Source organism: Bos indicus, chromosome 16, assembly GCF_029378745.1.
Source record: "Bos indicus isolate NIAB-ARS_2022 breed Sahiwal x Tharparkar chromosome 16, NIAB-ARS_B.indTharparkar_mat_pri_1.0, whole genome shotgun sequence".
Classification (NCBI taxonomy): Eukaryota; Metazoa; Chordata; class Mammalia; order Artiodactyla; family Bovidae; genus Bos; species Bos indicus.
In genome coordinates, this window is record NC_091775.1 from 31563117 (window position 1) to 31582568 (window position 19452).

Below are 19452 nucleotides of genomic sequence, written 5' to 3' on the forward strand. Positions count from 1 at the left end.
CAGAGGGATGGTACGGGGAGGGAGGTGGGAGGGGGGTTCAGGATGGGGAACACGTGTACACCCGTGGCGGATTCATGTTGATGTATGGCAAAACCAATACAATATTGTAAGGTAATTAGCCTCCAATTAAAGTAAATAAATTTATATTAAAAAAAAGAAATGTCCATGTTACCCAAAGCAATCTACAGATTCAATGTAAGCCTTACCAAAATTTCAAAAGCATTTTCTACAAAAATAAACCAAACAGTTCTAAAATGTGCATGGACCCACAAAAGACCCAAAGAGCTGAAAGAGTTTTGAGAAAAAAGAAAAGCTGGAGGCATCATGTTCTCTGACTTTAAATTATATTAAAAGTGATAGTAATCAAAGCAATTGATTTTATTGACTACGCTAAAGCCATTGACTGTATGGATGACAACAAACTGTGGAAAATTCTTAAAGAGATGGGAATACCAGACCACCTGACCTGCCTCCTGAGAAATCTGTACGCAGATCAAGAAGCAACAGTTAGAAGTGGACATGGAACAGTGGACTGGTTCCAAATTGGGAAAGCAGTACGTCAAGGCTGTATATTGTCACCCTGCTTATTTAACTTATATGCAGAGTACATCATGTAAAATGCCAACCTGAATAAAGCACAAGCTGGAATCAAGATTGCCAGGAGAAATATCAATAACCTCAGATACGCAGATGACACCACCCTTACGGCAGAAAGTGAAGAAGAACTAAAGAGCCTCTTGATGAAAGTGAAAGAGGAGAGTGAAAAGGCTGGCTTAAAACTCAACATTCAGAAAATGAAGTTCATGGTATCTGGTCCCATCACTTCATGGGAAATAGATGGGGAAACAATGGAAACAGTGGCAGACTTTGTTTTCTTGGGCTCCGAGATCATTGCAGATGGTGACTGCAGCCATGAAATTTCTTCCAAGGAGCCATGCTTGCTCCTTGGAAGATGACCAACCTAGACAGCATTTTAAAAAGCAGAGACATTACTTTGCTAATAAAGGTCCATCTAGTCAAAGCTATGGTTTTTTTCAATAGTCATGTGTGGATGTGAGAGTTGGACCATAAAGAAGGCTGAGCGCCCAAGAATTGATGCTTTTGAACTGTGGTGTTGTGGAAGACTCTTGAGAGCCCCTTGGACTGCAAGGAGATCAGACCAGTCAATCCTAAAGGAAACCAGTCCTGACTATTCATTGGAATGACTGATGGTGAAGCTGAAACTCCAATACTTTGGCCACCTGATGTGAAGAACTGACTCATTTGAAAAGACCCTGATGCTGGTAAAAAATGAAGGCAGAAAGAGAAGGGAATGACAGAGGATGAGATGGTTGGATGGCATCACCGACTCGATGGATATGAGTTTGAGCAAGCTCCGGGAGTTGGTGATGGACAGGGAAGCCTGGTGTGCTGTGGTCCATGGAGTCACAAAGAGTTGAACATGACTGAGCAACTGAAATGAACTGAATCAAAGCAATATTGTATTGACATAAAAACAGACACACAGATCAATGGAATAGAATAGAGAGCCCAGAAATAAGTTCGCACATCAGTGATCAACTAAAGGAGCCAAGATAAAGTGAAGAAAGAATAGTTTCTTCAATAAATGATGTTGGAGAAAATAGACAGCCACATGCAAAAAAGGTAACCAGACCCCTATCTTATGCCATACACAAAAATCAATGCAAAACAGATTAAATATTTGGACATGAGACCCAAACCATGAAATTCCTAGAAGACAATATCAGAAGTAAATTCCATGACAGTCTTGGCAAGAGTTTTTTGGATTTGACACCAAAAGCAAAAACAAAAGCAAAAATAAATGAGAAGACCACATCAAACTTAAAACCTTCTGCATAGCAATCAATTTTAAAAATGAAAAGGCAACCCATAGAATGAGAGAAAATATTTGCAAATCATAAATCTGATAATAGGTTAATATCCAAAATGCTTGTAATCATGCAATTCAATGGGTGGGGGGAGGCAATATGATTTTAAAATGGACAAAGGACGTAAATAGACATTTTCCAAAAGAAGACATACAACTGGCCAACAGGTACATGAAAAGGTGCTCAGCATCACTAAGCAACAGGAAGTACAAATTAAAACTGCAGTGAGATATAACCTCATACCTGTCCGAAAGCTTATCATCAAAAAGATAAGACACTACAAGTATTATAGAGGATGTGGAGATAAGGGAATCCCCGTACACTGTTGGTGGGAATGTACGTTGGTACAGCCATTATGGAAAACATTATGGTGTTTCTTCAAAATAAATTAAAAACGGAACTACAGTGTGATCCAGTAATTCCACCTCTGAGCGTTCATGCAAAGGAAATGAAAACAGGGTATCAAAGAGATGTCTCACTACCATGTTCATTGCAGCATTATTCCCATTAGCCAAGGTGTGTGTGTGTGTGCTAAGTCCCTTCAGTCATGCCCAACTCTGTGCGACCCTGTGACTGCAGCCTGCCAGACGCCTCTGTCCGTTGGATTCTCCAGGGAGAATATTGGAGTGGGTTGCCGTGCCCTCCTCCAGGGGATCTTCCTGACCCAGGGATCGAACTCTTGTCTCTTATGTCTCCTGCATTGGCAGGAGGGTTCTTTATAGAAGCAACCTAAATGTCCATCAAAGGATGAATGAATAAAAAGCCACACAAACATACTCAATGGAATATTAACCAGCCATGAAAAAAAGGAAATCCTTCCATTCTCAAAAACATTGATGGAATTTGGAGGCATTCTGCAAAACAAATAAGCCAGACTACATGCTATCACATATATGTGGAATCTGGGGAGGGGGTGGAATGTCAAATTCATAGAAACAGAGAGTAGAAAAAATGATTTCCAAGGGCTAGAAGCTGGGAAATAACAAGGGAGTGGTAAATGTTACAGTGAATAGATTACAGTGACAAGATTAATAAGGTTTCAGGATCTAATGTAAAACATGGTGACTATAGCTGATAACACTGTATTTGTAACTGAAATTTGCTAAAAGTAGAATTTGTATTTTCAAATACAAAAAAAGATAAATATTTGAAGTGATGGATGAGAATTCCACCATGAGATACACTTTAAATATTCTACAGTTTTACGTCAATTATGCTTTAACAAAGCTGAAATTATAAATTTATAAATAAATAAAATTCAAAGAATGAGATGTAAAATCTTTTCACTGGCTTTTTTGCAGTCATTAGCTTAGTCATAATTTATTCTCTAAAAACATAACCAAACCAAGAAATACACTTCACATTTACTGAGACCAATTTGATCCAGACTCTGATAAGAACAGAAGTTGAAAACAAAATGGAAGATCTGATGGTGAATTGATACAAATTTACATACTAGCTCTGTAGAAATGATTGTGAAAACTCTGGCAAGACATTTGCTTAATTGGAATCTAAATTTTCACATGTATATATTTAAAATAACAAGAAAGTGTTGTTGTAACCACTGAACTTGGGAAAGTATTTTGAAAACTGAGAAAAACTTCTATGGAAAGCAAGTGTATTATTTGTTTTGCATGAAACAAATAATAATCTGTATTTTATTATTTTGTTATTTACTGAAGTGACAGATAAAATGTATTGATGAAATGTATTTTACACATAAAAGGTATGCCCAAATGGTAGTGATACCTGTCTTAGAAAATTTTATCAATAACTGTATTTTAAGACAATATTTTAAGCCTAATCCACTATTTATGAATACATAGTCTTTCTAAAGTATTTCATACTCTTCAAGATTTTTGTTTTGTCTGATCTTTAAAAAACTGCCAGTCCATCAGGGTAAGGCTAGAGTATTTATTTAGGAAGAACACCCCGGTAAAGCGGTTTGGTTGTTCGTTGGAGGGGGTTCCGCGCTTCGCTCGGCTCTCCGTTGGGCAGCAGACGCGGCGCCGCATTCGAAGAAGTGGCCTAAGACTTGGGCAGCGGTCTCAAAGAAAATGGCCCGGACCAAGAGGACAGCTTATAAATCCACGGGTGGGAAAGTGCCCCGCAAACAGCTGGTCATCGAAGCGGCCGGGAAAAGCGCCCCCTCTACCAGCGGGATGACAAAACCTCATCGCTACAGGCCCGGGACCGTTGCCCTCCGAGAAATCCGTCCTTACCAGAAATCCACCCATTTTCTGATTCGGAAGCTGCCTTTCCAGAGGTTGGTGAGGGAGATCGCCCAGGATTTCAAAACCGACTTGAAGTTCCAGAGTGCCGCCATCCGTACGCTGCAGGAGGCTAGCGAAGCGTACCTGGTGGGTTTGCCTGAAGATACTAATCTGTTCGCGATCCATTTGGAGTTTCACCATCACGCCCCAAAGACATCCAGTTGGCTCGCTGGATAGGGGAGGGGGCAGGAGGGGAGCTTTCAGTGAAAACAGTTTTTATGGTGTTTTGTAAATTCTGTAAAATACTTTGGCTTAATTTGTGACTTTTTTTGGTAGGAAATTGTTTATAATGTGTTGCATTTGTACTTAAGTCGTTCCATCTTTCACTCAGGATGATGGGAAAAGTGGCCTTCACAGACCTCAGTTAATATGAGCACTGTTGCTCAGAAAAGACAAGTTGTTAATATGCAGAAGGGACAAGTGATATTTCTTGCTTCTCATGATGCATGTTTTCTGTAGGTTAACGGCTTGTTGGGTAATTATTATGGTACTAGAATTGATAAATCTATACTGGGTCCTTTTGCAGTAAAAGTGATTATGACTTGATCCAAGTGTTTTTAACAGTTGGGGCTGTTAAGTCTGACCATACATCACTGTGATAGAATGTGGGCTTTTTCAAGGGATGAAGATAAGTCTTAACCACAGCATAACTTGCAGTTTCCTTAAAAAAAAAAAAAAAAAAAAGTAAACCTCGCAGCTATAGAATACACTATACACATTTATAATAGCTATTTTGTATATTGTAGAGTCAACATTTTAAAATTAAGTGTTTCACATTGACATGTTGGGGGGAGTCTTGCCATTAAGATGTGTGGGATTCAGAGTACAGTTGGTTTTCTCCTAACTAGACTGCACCTGTTTTAAAATTAAGTGTTTCACATTGACATGTGGGGGGAGTCTTGCCATTAAGATGCGTGGGATTCAGAGTACAGTTGGTTTTCTCCTAACTAGACTGCACCTGTTTTCCTACATAGTTCAAGTGCTTTGCACATTATACCTTCTATCAGTCCTCATTGTACCACATGTTAACTAACCCTCTAGGTGATAATGCAAACACTGATGGGGGGATTGATTTATAAGGGCCCTAGAATATAATACAAGCCGAGCTATTCACACCAACCAGTCCATTCTGAAGGAGATCAGTCCTGGGTGTTCTTTGGAAGCTGCTGCTGCTGCTGCTAAGTTGCTTCAGTCGTGTCTGACTCTGTGTGACCCCATAGACGGCAGCCCACCAGGCTCCCCCGTCCCTGGGATTCTCCAGGCAAGAACATTGGAGTGGGTTGCCATTTCCTTCTCCAATGCATGAAAGTGAAAAGTGAAAGTGAAGTCGCTCAGTCGTGTCCGACCCTCAGCAACCCCATGGACTGCAGCCTACCAGGCTCCTCTGCCCATGGGATTTTCCCTGCAAGAGTACTGGAGTGGGGTGCGATTGCCTTCTCCAATATGACCTTTACTTTTACTTATTTATACACAAAATATGCTTAAATATTATTATATGTATAAAACCATACAGAAGCTAACATTAAAAATAAACCATCTTATAAGTGGACCAACAGCCTCTTATATCTAATCCTTTCACAGTATTTGCTGATTTTTTAAATTTAATTTTATGGAAATAAATAGATTTTTAAAAATGATACCATAAATTAATGTTTTGTTTTGCTGCAAAAACTACTACGATTTTATCATAGGAAAAATTAAGGGAAAAGACTTTTAGTTCCAATTCTGAAAACATACTAATGTTCCTCAACATAGTTAAATGTAACTGTTAATACACATTTATAGCTGGAACTAATATAAGTTTTTTTTTTAGTTATTTGGCTCAATATTTCCTCAGCATAGTAGATGTATTAAGAAATTTTTACTATTATTTACATCATTTTGGTTGTTGTTACAAGTACAATCACACAATCACTAACATTTTATGTATGTATTTAATTAATTTATTTATTTTGGGGTCTTCACTGCTTTGCACAGGCTTTCTCTAGTTTCAGCGAGCAGGGGCTACTCTTCGTTGCAGTGTGCAGGCTCCTAATTGTGATGGCTTCTCTTGTTTTGAAGCACAGGCTCTGGAGGGTGCAGGCTCAGTAGTTGTGGTTCAGGGGCTTAGTTGCTCTGAGGCATGTGGAATCTTCCCAGATTAGGATCGAACCCATGTCCCATGCATTGGCAAGTGAATTCTTATTCACTGCACCACCAGGGAAATCCTATTTACAGATGTAATTATTTATTAAAATGTAAGCATTAACTGACAACATAAGATTATCTCATCAATAATTAGATATTGACATGATACTGAAATGGCTATAACACACTTTTGTAAATACTGATTTTTAAATTTTATTTCTTTGTAAAATTTGAAGCTATGATAAAAAATAGTTTACCCAAATATAAAATAAAATGAAATTTAAAATGTAGACTAAAAGTTATTTGTCTTCTAATAGGTAATTTTTAAGCAAGTTATGCCATCAATAATTAGGTTACTATTATAAAATGATAATGCTGTCTTTGATCACTCTTTTGTATTTGCTGATTGATATTACAAAATACAAACATTTTTCTGAGGGATGACCTGGTTTTGGCTTTTTGCATGGTCAAATAGTTCATTTCCTATGTTAAAAATTTAAGGTGGCTTTGTATGATTTTATTTCATTGTGTTTTACTTTAAGGATAGAGGAGCTGTGCAGCTGCCTAGAAGGGTTGTCATTTAGGTGATATTGAGCTACTGAAATGAGAAAAGGTCAAGACCTTGCAAAGTGTAAAGCTGTATTCAGATTGGACTCTGCTCTTCTTTTGCATTACTTTCTTCAGGCTCTTTCTTAGGGCTTGTGATTCAGTATGTGCTTGTGTGTGTGTGTGTGCTTGGTCAAGTCCGTCTCTTTGCGCCCCCATGAACCGTAGCCCAGCAGGCTCCTCCATCCAGGGAATTTTTCAGGCAAGAATACTGGAGCGGGTTGCCATGTCCTACTCCAGGGGATCTTCCTGTACCCAGGGATTGAACCTGCATCTCTTGCATTTCCTGCATCGGCAGGTGGATTCTTTACCAGTGTGCCACCTAGGAAGCCCTTGTGGCTAGTGGGCACTATTAAGCAGCCTCATACTGTAACATTCAGTAAGATTTCTTAAGTGATTACTGGCTTAGATGAAGTTTCTTGATTATTTTTTTAATCTATTTTCTTTCCACTCAACAGGTTGTATTCCTTGAGTCCAAGCAGCACAGTAATCTGGCAAGAATGTACTCCCAGAATAAGAGCTTTCCATGGCTTGAAGGAAAAAGGAGACAGCCACAACCCATGTAAGATGAGAACGAGGCCTGAGAAGAGCTCTGGGACGCCGCTGGAGTAGCCCTGAGCCTCTGGTGGAAGTGCTCATTCACATCCCCAAGTTTACTGTGAAACAAGCACTGTCTCAAAACACAAAGAGAAAAATAAAAAATAAACAGGAATCCCTGTCTCTCTGGTATTTATGTTCTAATGGGAGTGGAGAGGAAGCAGATGGTTAATAAATAATGAAAGCAGATTACATTAGTGAGGAATAAGTGTGACAGGGAAGAATAAAGCAGGAAATTGAATTTGCTATTATTAGAAAATGGAAACACTAAAAAGTAAAGTCTGGGTTGAATCAGTAAAAACTTTACATTTAAAAATAGACATAGACTTCCCTGGTGGCTCAGTGGTAAGGAATCCACCTGCCAATGCAGGAGACATGGGTTCGATCCCTGATCCGGGAAGGCCCCACATGCCACAGAGCAAGTAAGCTCATGTGCCACGCTGTTGAGCCTGTGCTCTCGAGTCTGTGCTCCACAACAAGAGAAGCCGCCCCAATGAGGAGCCCATGCGCCACAACTAGAGAGTAGCCTCCACTTGCCACAGCTGGAAAAGAGCCCTCGCAGCAACGAAGACCCGGCACAGCCAAAACTAAATAAATAAATAACTTAAAAAACAGACGTAAAGTAGGTGAGGTTACTGGGGCTTCCCTGGTAGCTCAGCTGGTAAAGAATCCGCCTGCAATGGAGGAAATCCTGGTTCGATTCCTGGGTGGGGAAGATCCCCTGGAGAAGAGAGAGGCTACCCATTCCAGTATTATTGGGCTTCCCTGGTGGCTCAGATGGTAAAGAATCTGCCTGGAATGTGGGAGACCTGGGTTTGATCCCTGGGTTGGGAAGATCCCCTGGAAGAGGGCATGGCAACCTACTCTAGTATTCTTACCTGGAGAATCCCCAAGGACAAAGGAGCCTGGCAGGCTATATAGTCCATGGGGTCACAAAGACTCAGACATGACTGAGCAACTAAGCATAGCACAGCATAGGTGAGGTTACTAGCCATATGAATAGTTCTGGGAAAAGTGTCTCAACAGAGGAAGCACGTGTGCAGTCTTGGACATCTCCTTAACATCAGGAGTGATAGATGTGGTCATCTCATCTCTTTGCTCCAGGAGAGCTCAACTCCTGCCATTAACTTTGTCCTTGAGGTATCAGAGGAAACAAAACTCCAGTTCACTCCACTTGAATTCCAGTTACTCAATCCAGGGGCCCAACTACCTCCTACACTTCAGTGTGAGACCAAGTTTGTTTTATCCTAAGCTTAAATTGAAGAAAGTAGGGAAAACCACTAGACCATTCAGGTATGACCTAAATCAAATCCCTTATGACTATACAGTGGAAGTGAGAAATAGATTTAAGGGCCTAGATCTGATAGAGTGCCTGATGAACTATGGAATGAGGTTTGTGACATTGTACAGGAGACAGGGATCAAGACCATTCCCATAGAAAAGAAATGCAAAAAAGCAAAATGGCTGTCTGGGGAGACCTTACAAATAGCTGTGAAAAGAAGAGAAGTGAAAAGCAAAGGAGAAAAGGAAAGATATAAACATCTGAATGCAGAGTTCCAAAGAATAGCTAGAAGAGATAAGAAAGCCTTCCTCAGCGATCAATGCAAAGAAATAGAGGAAAACAACAGAATGGGAAAGACTAGGGATCTCTTCAAGAAAACCAGAGATACCAAGAGAACATTTCATGCAAAGATGGGCTTGATAAAGGACAGAAATGGTATGGACCTAACAGAAGCAGAAGATATTAAGAAGAGATGGCAAGAATACACAGAAGAACTGTACAAAAAAGATCTTCATGACCCAGATAATCACGATGGTGTGATCACTCACCTAGAGCCAGACATCCTGGAATGTGAAGTCAAGTGGGCTTTAGAAAGCATCACTATGAACAAAACTAGTGGAGGTGATGGAATTCCAATTGAGCTACTTCAAATCCTGAAAGATGATGCTGTGAAAGTGCTGCACTCAATATGCCAGCAAATTTGGAAAACTCAGCAGTGGCCACAGGACTGGAAAAGATCAGTTTTCATTCCAATTCCAAAGAAAGGCAATGCCAAAGAATGCTCAAACTACCACACAATTGCACTCATCTCACACGCTAGTAAAGTAATGCTCAAAAGTCTCCAAGCCAGGCTTCAGCAATATGTGAACCGTGAACTTCCTGATGTTCAAGCTGGTTTTAGAAAAGGCAGAGGAACCAGAGATCAAATTGCCAACATCTGCTGGATCATGGCAAAAGCAAGAGAGTTCCAGAAAAACATCTATTTCTGCTTTATTGACTATGCCAAAGCCTTTGACTGTGTGGATCACAATAAACTGTGGGAAATTCTGCAAGAGATGGGAATACCAGACCACCTGATCTGCCTCTTGAGAAATTTGTATGCAGGTCAGGAAGCAACAGTTAGTACTGGATATGGAACAACAGACTGGTTCCAAATAGGAAAAGGAGTTTGTCAAGGCTGTATATTGTCACCCTGTTTATTTAACTTATATGCAGAGTACATCATGAGAAATGCTGGACTGGAAGAAACACAAACTGGAATCAAGATTGCCAGGAGAAATATCAGTAACCTCAGATATGCAGATGACACCACCCTTATGGCAGAAAGTGAAGAGGAACTCAAAAGCCTCTTGATGAAAGTGAAAGTGGAGAGTGAAAAAGTTGGCTTAAAGCTCAACATTCAGAAAACGAAGATCATAGCATCCGGTCCCATCACTTCATGGGAAATAGATGGGGAAACAGTGGAAACAGTGACTGACTTTATTTTTCTGGGCTCCAAAATCACTACAGATGGTGACTGCAGCCATGAAATTAAAAGGTGCGTACTCCTTGGAAGGAAAGTTATGACCGACCTAGATAGTATATTCAGAAGCAGAGACATTACTTTGCCAACAAAGGTTCGTCTAGTCAAGGCTATGGTTTTTCTAGTGGTCATGTATGGATGTGAGAGTTGGACTGTGAAGAAGGCTGAGTGCTGAAGAATTGATGCTTTTGAACTGTGGTGTAGGAGAAGACTTGAGAGTCCCTTGGAATGCAAGGAGATCCAACCAGTCCATTCTGAAGGAGATCAGCCCTGGGATTTCTTTGGAAGGAATGATGCTAAAGCTGAAGCTCCAGTACTTTGGCCACCTCATGCGAAGAGTTGACTCATTGGAAAAGACTCTGATGCTGGGAGGGATTGGGGGCAGGAGGAGAAGGGGATGACAGAGGATGAGATGGCTGGATGGCATCACTGACTTGATGGACGTGAGTCTCAATGAACTCCGGGAGTTGGTGATGGACAGGGAGGCCTGGCGTGCTGCGATTCATGGGGTCGCAAAGAGTCGGACACGACTGAGCGACTGAACTGATCTGATCTAAGCAGCTAAAAAGATAGGTATGAGAAGGTTGTAGCTGATTTCTGGTTTAAGTAGAGAGAAAGAGGTCAGAAGTAAAATTTTAGGCATGTTAAGTTTGAGAAGTTTCTCAGACAGCCATGTGGAGATGCTCTTAGAAAGCTTTTAGGATATCAGTTCAGTTCAGTCACTCAGTCGTGTCCAGCTCTTTGTGACCCCATGGACTCACAGCACGCCAGGCTTCCCTGTCCATCACCAACTCCCAGAGCTTGCTCATACTCATGTCCATCAAGTCGGTGATACCATCCAACCATTTCATCCTCTGTCATCCCCTTCTCCTCCTGCCTTCATTTTTCACTAGCATCAGGGTCTTTTCCAATGAGTCAGTTCTTTGCATCAGGTGGCCAAAGGATTGGAGCTTCACTTCAGCATCAGTCCTTCCAATGAATAGCCAAGACTGATCTCCTTTAGGATGGACTGGTTTGATCTCCTTGCAGTCCAAGGGACTCTCAAGATTCTTCTCCAACACCACAGTTCAAAAGCATCAATTCTTCAGCGCTCAGCCTTCTTCACAGTCCAACTCTCACATCCATACATGACCACAGGAAAAACCATAACCTTGACTAGATGGACCTTTGTTGGCAAAGTAATGTCTCTGCTTTTGAATATGCTATCTAGGTCAGTCATAACTTTCCTTCCAAGGAGTAAGCGTCTTTTAATTTCATGGCTGCAGTCACCATCTGCAGTGATTTTGGAGCCCCCCAAAATAAAGTCTGACACTGTCTCCATTGTTTCCCCATCTATTTGCCATGAAGTGTTGGGACCAGATGCTATGATCTTTGTTTTTTGAATGTTGAGTTTTAAGCCAGCTTTTTCACTCTCCTCTTTCACTTTCATCAAGAGGCTCTTTAGTTCTTCACTTTCTGCCATAATCGTGGTGTCATCTGCATATCTGAGATAATTGATATTTCTCTCCACAATCCTGATAGTTCAGTTGGTAAAGAATCCGCCTGCAATGCAGTTTGATTCCTGGGTCGGGAAGATTCACTGGAGAAGGGATAGGCTACCCACTCCAGTATTCTTGGGCTTCCCTTGTGGCTCAGCTGATAAAGAATCTGCCTGTAATTCGGGAGACCTGGGTCTGATCCCTGAGTTGGGAAGATCCCCTGGAGAAGGGAAAAGCTACCCACTCCAGTATCCTGGTCTGGAGAATGCCATGGACTGTATAGTCCATGGGATTGCAAAGAGTCGAATACGACTGAGCAACTTTCACTTTCACGGCAATCTTGATTCCAGCTTGTGCTTCATCCAGCCCAGCATTTTGCATGATGTTCTTTGCATAGAAGTTAAATAAGCAGGGTAACAGTACACAGCCTTGATATACTCCTTTCCCAATTTGGAACCAGTCCGTTGTTCCATGTCCGGTTCTAACTGTTGCTTCTTGACCTCCATACTTATTTCTCAGGAGGCAGGTCAGGTGCTCTGGTATTCCCATCTCTTTAAGAATTGTCCACAGTTTGTTGTGATCCACACAGTCAAAGGCTTTAGCATAGTTGATGAAGAAGAAGTAGATGTTTTTCTGGAATTCTCTTGTTTTTTCTATGATCTAACAGATTTTGGCAATTTGATCTCTTGTTCCCCTGCCTTTTCTAAATCCAGCTTGAACATCTGGAAGTTCTCAGTTCGTGTACTGTAGAAGCTCATACAAAGATCCATGTATCTATGCATTTACTTATTACCTATAAACCTGTTTTATTTTAATTTTTAATTCAATTGTTTTGCATGATTATTCTTTTTATATTATGGTCTAATGAAACTTCTACTTTATTTTGTTTGTCTAATGTGAGTGAATCAGTAATTGGCCAATTAAAAAGCTCAAATTCACAGATGCATAGCTGATTGTTCCCTTGAGATCAATGCTCACAGATAGATGTAAACTATATGAAAAAAATCCTCATTTGATATTTTAAGGATTATGGTAATATATATTTTCTAGAAATGTTTAAGGCAAAAGGAGATGAGAGCAGCAGAGGATGAGATGTTTGGATAGCATCAAAGGACATGAATTTGAGCAAACTCCAGTGGATACTGAAAGACAGGGAAGCCTGGTATGCTGCAGCCCATGGGGTTGCAAAGAGTTGGATACAACTTAGCAATAGAACAACAACAATAAATATTTTCTAGAACCTAAATTTTTTCCATGGAAAAAATATAATAGGTAACATTACATATTCAGATAAATATATGTTGTGTTTTCATATGTAATTCAGTCATATATGCATGTAAGTGGTATAGATTTTAGAAATACAATCCCATATTCCAAATTTAAAAAATGTTGGTCTTTACTGAAAGAGATACTGTCTGAGTTACTGGCCAATTGGCCACCTGAATCAATCAGTACTTACTGTAGAAAAAGACATATTTACAGGTTTTCAAGTCAAAGGTATCAAATATAGGGAATCAGACACTTAGAAAATTGTTTAGGTACTAAAGAATTAAAAGCCAAGGGGAGAATTTGTAGGTTTCAAATTTTACTCATGAGTTTTGGGGCCTCCCTTCCCTTCCCTTCCTCAGATGGTAAGGAATCTGTCTGAAATGCAGGAGACCTGGGTTCGAACTCTGGGTCAGAAAGATTCCCCCTGGAGAAGGAAATGACTACCCACTCCAGTATTCTTGCCTGAAGAATTCCACGGACAGAAGAGCCTGGTGGGCTCCAGTCCATGGGGTCACAGAGCGTTGGACACGAGCGAGCGACTAATGCTTCACTTCACTTCTCCCCTCACCACTTTGTCAAGATACTGCCACCATTACTGCTCCTGCCTTGTAAAGCCAGGCAAGTGCATGAGAAATAGGTGGGGAAAGACCCAAAACCCTCACATAGAAAAGCACACAGTTCTGGCCTTCCAGCTGGAACCACCATCTTCCAGTAATTCACCAAAACAACCGAAACTAAGGGAAAGAGGGGAAGCACCTGCTGTGTGATCTCTGTGCGCTCAGTTGCTCAGTCGTGTCTCTTTGTGACCTCATGGACTGTAGCCCACCAGGCTCCTCTGTCCAAGGGATTTCCCAGCAAGAATACTGGAGTGGATTGTTGTCTTCTTCAGGAGAATCTTTCTGATCCAGAGACGGAACCCACATCTCCTGCATTGGCAGGCAAATTCTTTACCACTGAGACACCGGGGAAACCGTAGGCCTTCAGAAAACATGGAAATGTTCCTTTGGCCACATACATGTGAGTCTACAAGAAAGCCGATATTGCAGACATCAAGGGAATGGGCATTGTTCAAAAAGGAATGCCCCACAAATGTCACCACCGCAAACCTGGAAGTCTACAATGTTACCCAGAATGCTATTGCCATTGTAATAAACAAACAAGGGCAAGATTCTGGCCAAGAGAATAAATGTGTGATTGAGCATATTAAGCACTCTAAAATCCTAGGTTGCTTCTTGAAACATGTGAAGGAAGATGATGATAAAGAGGAAGCCATGGGACTTCCCTGGTGATCCAGTGGCTAAGATTCCACACTCCCTAGGCAGGGAGCCCAGGTTCAATACCTGCTTAGGGAACTAGATCCTGCATGTTGCAACTAAGATCTGGCTCAATCAAATAATTAAATATTTAAAACGAAAAAAAGAAGGAAGGCAAAGAGAAAGATTGTTGGGTTCAGTTGAAGCACCAGCCTGCTCCACCCAGAGACACACACTTCATGAGAACCAATGGAAAGGAGCCTGAATTGTTCAAATCCATTCCCTGTGAATTCATGGCATAACAGGTGTGAGAAAAAATAAAAAGACCTGGATGGTTAAAAAACACGTATAAAAACAAACAAACATGTACTTCTGCTCACCACTACTAACAGGAAGAGAAATAAGACATCCACTTCCTTTCTCCCTTCTCAATCTCATGCAAGCTTATCTCATTGATAGAACTTAAACAACCCATCCAGAAATCTGGAGGAAAGGAAACTGAGATATGTAATTCCAAGGCTTACAGTCCTCCTCCATTCTGAAGGAGATCAGCCCTGGGATTTCTTTGGAAGGAATGATGCTAAAGCTGAAACTCCAGTCCTTTGGCCACCTCATGCGAAGAGTTGACTCATTGGAAAAGACTCTGATGCTGGGAGGGATTGGGGGCAGGAGGAGAAGGGGACGACAGAGGATGAGATGGCTGGATGGCATCGCTGACTCGATGGACGTGAGTCTCAGTGAACTCTGGGACTTGGTGATGGACAGGGAGGCCTGGTGTGCTGCAATTCATGGGGTCGCAAAGAGTCGGACACGACTGAGCGACTGAACTGAACTGAACAGTCCTCCAACCAGAAGGGAGAGCAGAGAAGGAATTTGGATTTGATGTTGCCAAAATGCATTCTTTCCCAGAGTTCAACCCAACGGCTTATATTTTAACTTTTTCGCATGTGTTGATCTAAGATAATACAACCCATTCCTCATTTAAGTGAAAATGTCCTGAAACTCTCTCAAGGTAGAGATCCGAAGTTGAATCAATCACTGTATCCATCTCTGGGGAATGGTTATGTCTTGTTTTTCCTAATGAAGATACACTGTTCTATGATAATTAGAGATAAAATTATAAGGTAGAGGTGCACCAACACATCTTACATGTAATATTTAGGAAGAAAGAAAACAATGGCTAATATATGCTAATTAAAATGAAGAATTTGTTGCTGCTGCTGCTGCTGCTAAGTCACTTCAGTCATGTCCGACTCTTAGTGACCCCACGGACTGCAGCCCACCAGGCTTCTCTGTCTATGGGATTTTCCAGGCAAGAGTACTGGAGTGGGGTGCCATTGCCTTCTCCAGTGCATGAAAGTGAAAAGTGAAAGTGAAGTTGCTCAGTTGTGTCTGACTCTTAGTGACCCCATGGACTACAGCCCGCCAGGCTCCTCCGTCCATGGGATTTTTTTCTAAATGCTTAAAACTAGTAATGAGATGCTGGTGCTTTTAATTTCACTTTTCCACTACATAGTCTGTCTCTTTCTTGCCCTCAAATCATTTTTGTTGTTTATGATTATTTACTTGGTGAAAATTTCTCAACAGCCCTACATGCACTAGATTCAGGAGTCTTCACTAATTAGACAGGAAGTACAATGAAGTACCCTTTGGAAATCTTCTGGATTCCAGACACACATCCTTTCATAACCATTAGGTAGCAGGATCAATCACTCCAACCACCATAATAACCCACACAATTGCCTGCTGGTTTCAGAGCCATGAAGCACAAACTATCTAGGATGCAGTCTCAATGCTCAAATCAATCTAAATCCTTCCGTATATATTCAGTTGAAATTTAAAGGTGATACTTCTTTCTAATTAATGCTCTAAATTTCATGCAAGACTTAGCTATGCTATTAATTCATTCACTTCTTAATTCTGGGACCAAAAGTATTAGATGGGGCTATAAAAATAGCTGTGTTCTGCTACTATAAAAATATAAAAGATCAGGACTTCCCTCGTGGTCCGGTGGCTAAGACTCCACACTCCCAAAGGAGGAGGCCTGAGTTCAATCCCTGATCAGAGAGTTAGATCATGCTACATGCCACAGCTAAAGATCCTACATGCTGCAACTAAGATCAAAGATCCTGTGTCCACAACTAAGACCTGACCCAGCCAAATAAGCACGTTTTAAAAAATAAGTAAGAGATCACTTAACTGCTGCTAAGTCACTTCAGTCGTGTCCGACTCTGTGCGACCCCATAGACGGCAGCCCACCAGGCTCCCCCGTCCCTGGGATTCTCCAGGCAAGAACACTGGAATGGGTTGCCATTTCCTTCTCCAATGCATGAAAGTGAAAAGTGAAAGTGAAGTCACTCAGTCGTGTCTGACTCTTAGCAACCCCATGGACTGCAGCCTACCAGGCTCCTCTGCCCACGGGATTTTCCAGGCAAGAGTACTGGAGTGGGGTGCCATTAAGGCTGATTGAAATGCTCTTTTTATCACATTGCTTGAAAGCTTGAAAGCTCTTTTTATCGAATTTTGACTGAGAATTTAAATTCCCAAACTAGTAAGTTCCCACTTACAGGCGATATCATGTTGACAAAGTCAACCAGTCCACCATCAAGTCTTGTAGTGATTAATCTTTCATACTGTTTCTTTTATAACAGCTAGTTTACCTCCCTAACTAAGCCATGCCGTCAAAGAGCACATTATTCAGGCACGCATAATAATTTAAGTAGTTATTTGCTATTTCATACTGTGGAAAACCAGTATATATTTTCCACTTAGGACCTTCCAAAATCTGCAGAAGTAAAACAACTTCCAGCTGCCATTTTTGATGATTTAGTTCTTGGAAACATTTTTGGTTCTCTATTCTATTGTATTCAAGTCGTGTAAAGAAGCCAAAAACCTCTAAGTATTTCAAGCAAGCAAAAGTTAACATAGAGAATTGGTACTTACAAAACCATTGGAAGTATTAGATGAATGAAATCTTCAGATTGCTTTTGGGTTTTTTAGTTGTGATCGAATTAACCAGAAATTTACTGTTAGGACAAATGTTATAAAATGACTGGAAATCTTCATTGATTACTGAGACTTCCATGAATATTTGTGGAGTCAAGGGAGAATAGGGGCTTCCCAGGTGACACACTGGTAAAGAATCCACTTGCCAATGCAGGAGATGCAGGAGACATGGGTTCAATCCCTGGGTCGGGAAGATCCCCTGTAACCCACTCCAGTATTCGTGCCTGGAAAATTCCAGAGACAGAGGAACCTGGTGGGCTACAGTCCGTGGAGTAGAAAAGAGTCAGATACAACTGAGGACAGCACATACAAGGGAGAATAACTTGCAGGACCTGTAATGTGTGATTATAGGACTCACACAGAAGGGAAGGAAATAAATTCCACTGAAATAAAAGAGAAAAGAAAAGACCTCAACATAGACGTCCACCTCAGGGTTTTGATGTAAAGAACATGGAAAAGATGATAAAGATTGTTGCATTTTGATTCACATTTTTATGGATACTCTCTAAATGATACAATACGAAAAACAGTTAACCTTGAGAAAGTTACAGCAAACATTCTCTCTCTTCTCCCACAACTTACAGTCCAGGGAGAAATACAGATGAGTAAGCAGAGTATCTAGGGACACTTTTCTAGATTCATGAATTGATCCTTCTCACCCCTGGCTCTGAAAGAGCCAAGAAGGCAGGGGCAAAGGGCCCTAAGGAAATAAACCACTTGTATACTGAAAATTTGGAGAAGGCAACGGCAACCCACTCCAGTACTCTTGCCTGGAAAATCCCATAGACAGAAGAGCCTGGTAGGCTGCAGTCCATGGGGTCGCTAAGAGTCAGACACGACTGAGCGACTTCACTCTCAATTTTCACTTTCATGCATTGGAGAAGGAAATGGCAACCCATTCCAGTGTTCTTGCCTGGAGAATCCCAGGGACGGGAGAGCCTGGTGGGCTGCTGTCTATGGGGTCGCATAGAGTCGGACACGACTGAGGCGACGTAGCAGCAGTAGCAACAGCATACTGAAAATTTCAAAACATTGCTGAAAGAATTATATAAGACTCATTAATTGGAATGACATGCTATGTTCATACACTGGAAGACAACATTGTTGACACTTCCATGGGTAATGTTGACATTACCCAAAGTGATGTACAGATTCACTGAACACCTAACAGAACTCCAAAGCCATTTTAAAAGAAATGGAAAAAAACATTCTTAACATACATATGGAACCACAAAGGACCCCAAAGAGCCAAAACATCTTGACAGCAAAGAATAAAGATGGAGGTTTCACATGTCCTGACTTCAAAATATTACAAAGTCTGTAGCAATTGAAACAGAATGGCACTGGCATAGAAACAGGCAGATAGACCTATGGACCAGAATAAAGAGTCCCCAAGTAAACTCACACAGACGTGGCCAAGTGATAATCTCTGAGTATCTATGATAACACAATGGGGAAAGGATAGGCTCTTCAACAGCAACAGAATGAAAAGGCAACATACTTGCCATCCTTATACCTTAAAAAAAGACTTATACTCCAAATACATAAGAGCTACTACAACTCACTTTAAAAAATATTTTAATGAACAAAAGAATTGGATATATATTACTCCAAAGAAGACATACAAATAGCCAACAGACATTTGAAAAGTTGCTCAGCATCGCTAATCATCATGGAAACGCAAATCAAAACCCCAGTGAGATATCATCTCACATTTGCTAGGATGTGTATTACAAAGAAAAAAAATTATTTAACATAGCAAAGTTGGCAAAGAAGTCGAGAATTAGAACTTTTGTCCGCTGTTGATGGGAATGTAAAATGGTGAAGCTGTTATGGAAAACAGTATGGAGGTTCCTCAAAACATGAGAAAAGAAGTCCGACTTCCAGGAATATGACCAAATGAAACGAAATCGTTATAGCAGAGAGATAACTGTCATTCCCTGTTCATTGCAGCATTTCAAACAATAGCCAAGAAAGGTCAATCTCGGGTGGAGTGGGAAGCCTGGAACTCACATGTTCCAGGACCAGGGGAGCTTGTCGTTGCACTGAGAGGACGCAGCAGGCAGAGCTCCCAACCCTGGCCCAGCCTCAGAGCATACCCACCCTTGCCCGGGACAGGCAGGTATGTTTACGTAAACTATTTATATTTC

At 41.0% G+C, this 19452-nt stretch overlaps 1 protein-coding gene across 1 annotated transcript; it reads left to right on the plus strand.

The window, feature by feature from the left end:
• Window positions 1-3869: 3869 nt before the first annotated feature.
• On the plus strand, window positions 3870-7625 carry LOC109570788 (histone H3.3C-like). Its single transcript, XM_019976971.2, has 2 exons — window positions 3870-4249; window positions 7354-7625. The coding sequence occupies exons 1-2, from the start codon at window positions 3947-3949 to the stop codon at window positions 7459-7461; spliced, it is 411 nt and encodes a 136-aa protein (XP_019832530.2). The 5' UTR covers window positions 3870-3946; the 3' UTR covers window positions 7462-7625.
• Window positions 7626-19452: the final 11827 nt, after the last annotated feature.

What these genes read in the sequence shown, in the direction of transcription:
- LOC109570788 (XM_019976971.2), top strand. Translation starts at nt 3,947, where the DNA reads ATGGCCCGGACCAAGAGGACAGCTTATAAATCCACGGGTGGGAAAGTG. An exon ending in AGGCTAGCGAAGCGTACCTG is followed by an intron (nt 4,250 to 7,353) that starts GTGGGTTTGCCT and finishes TCCACTCAACAG; the next exon opens with GTTGTATTCCTTGAGTCCAA.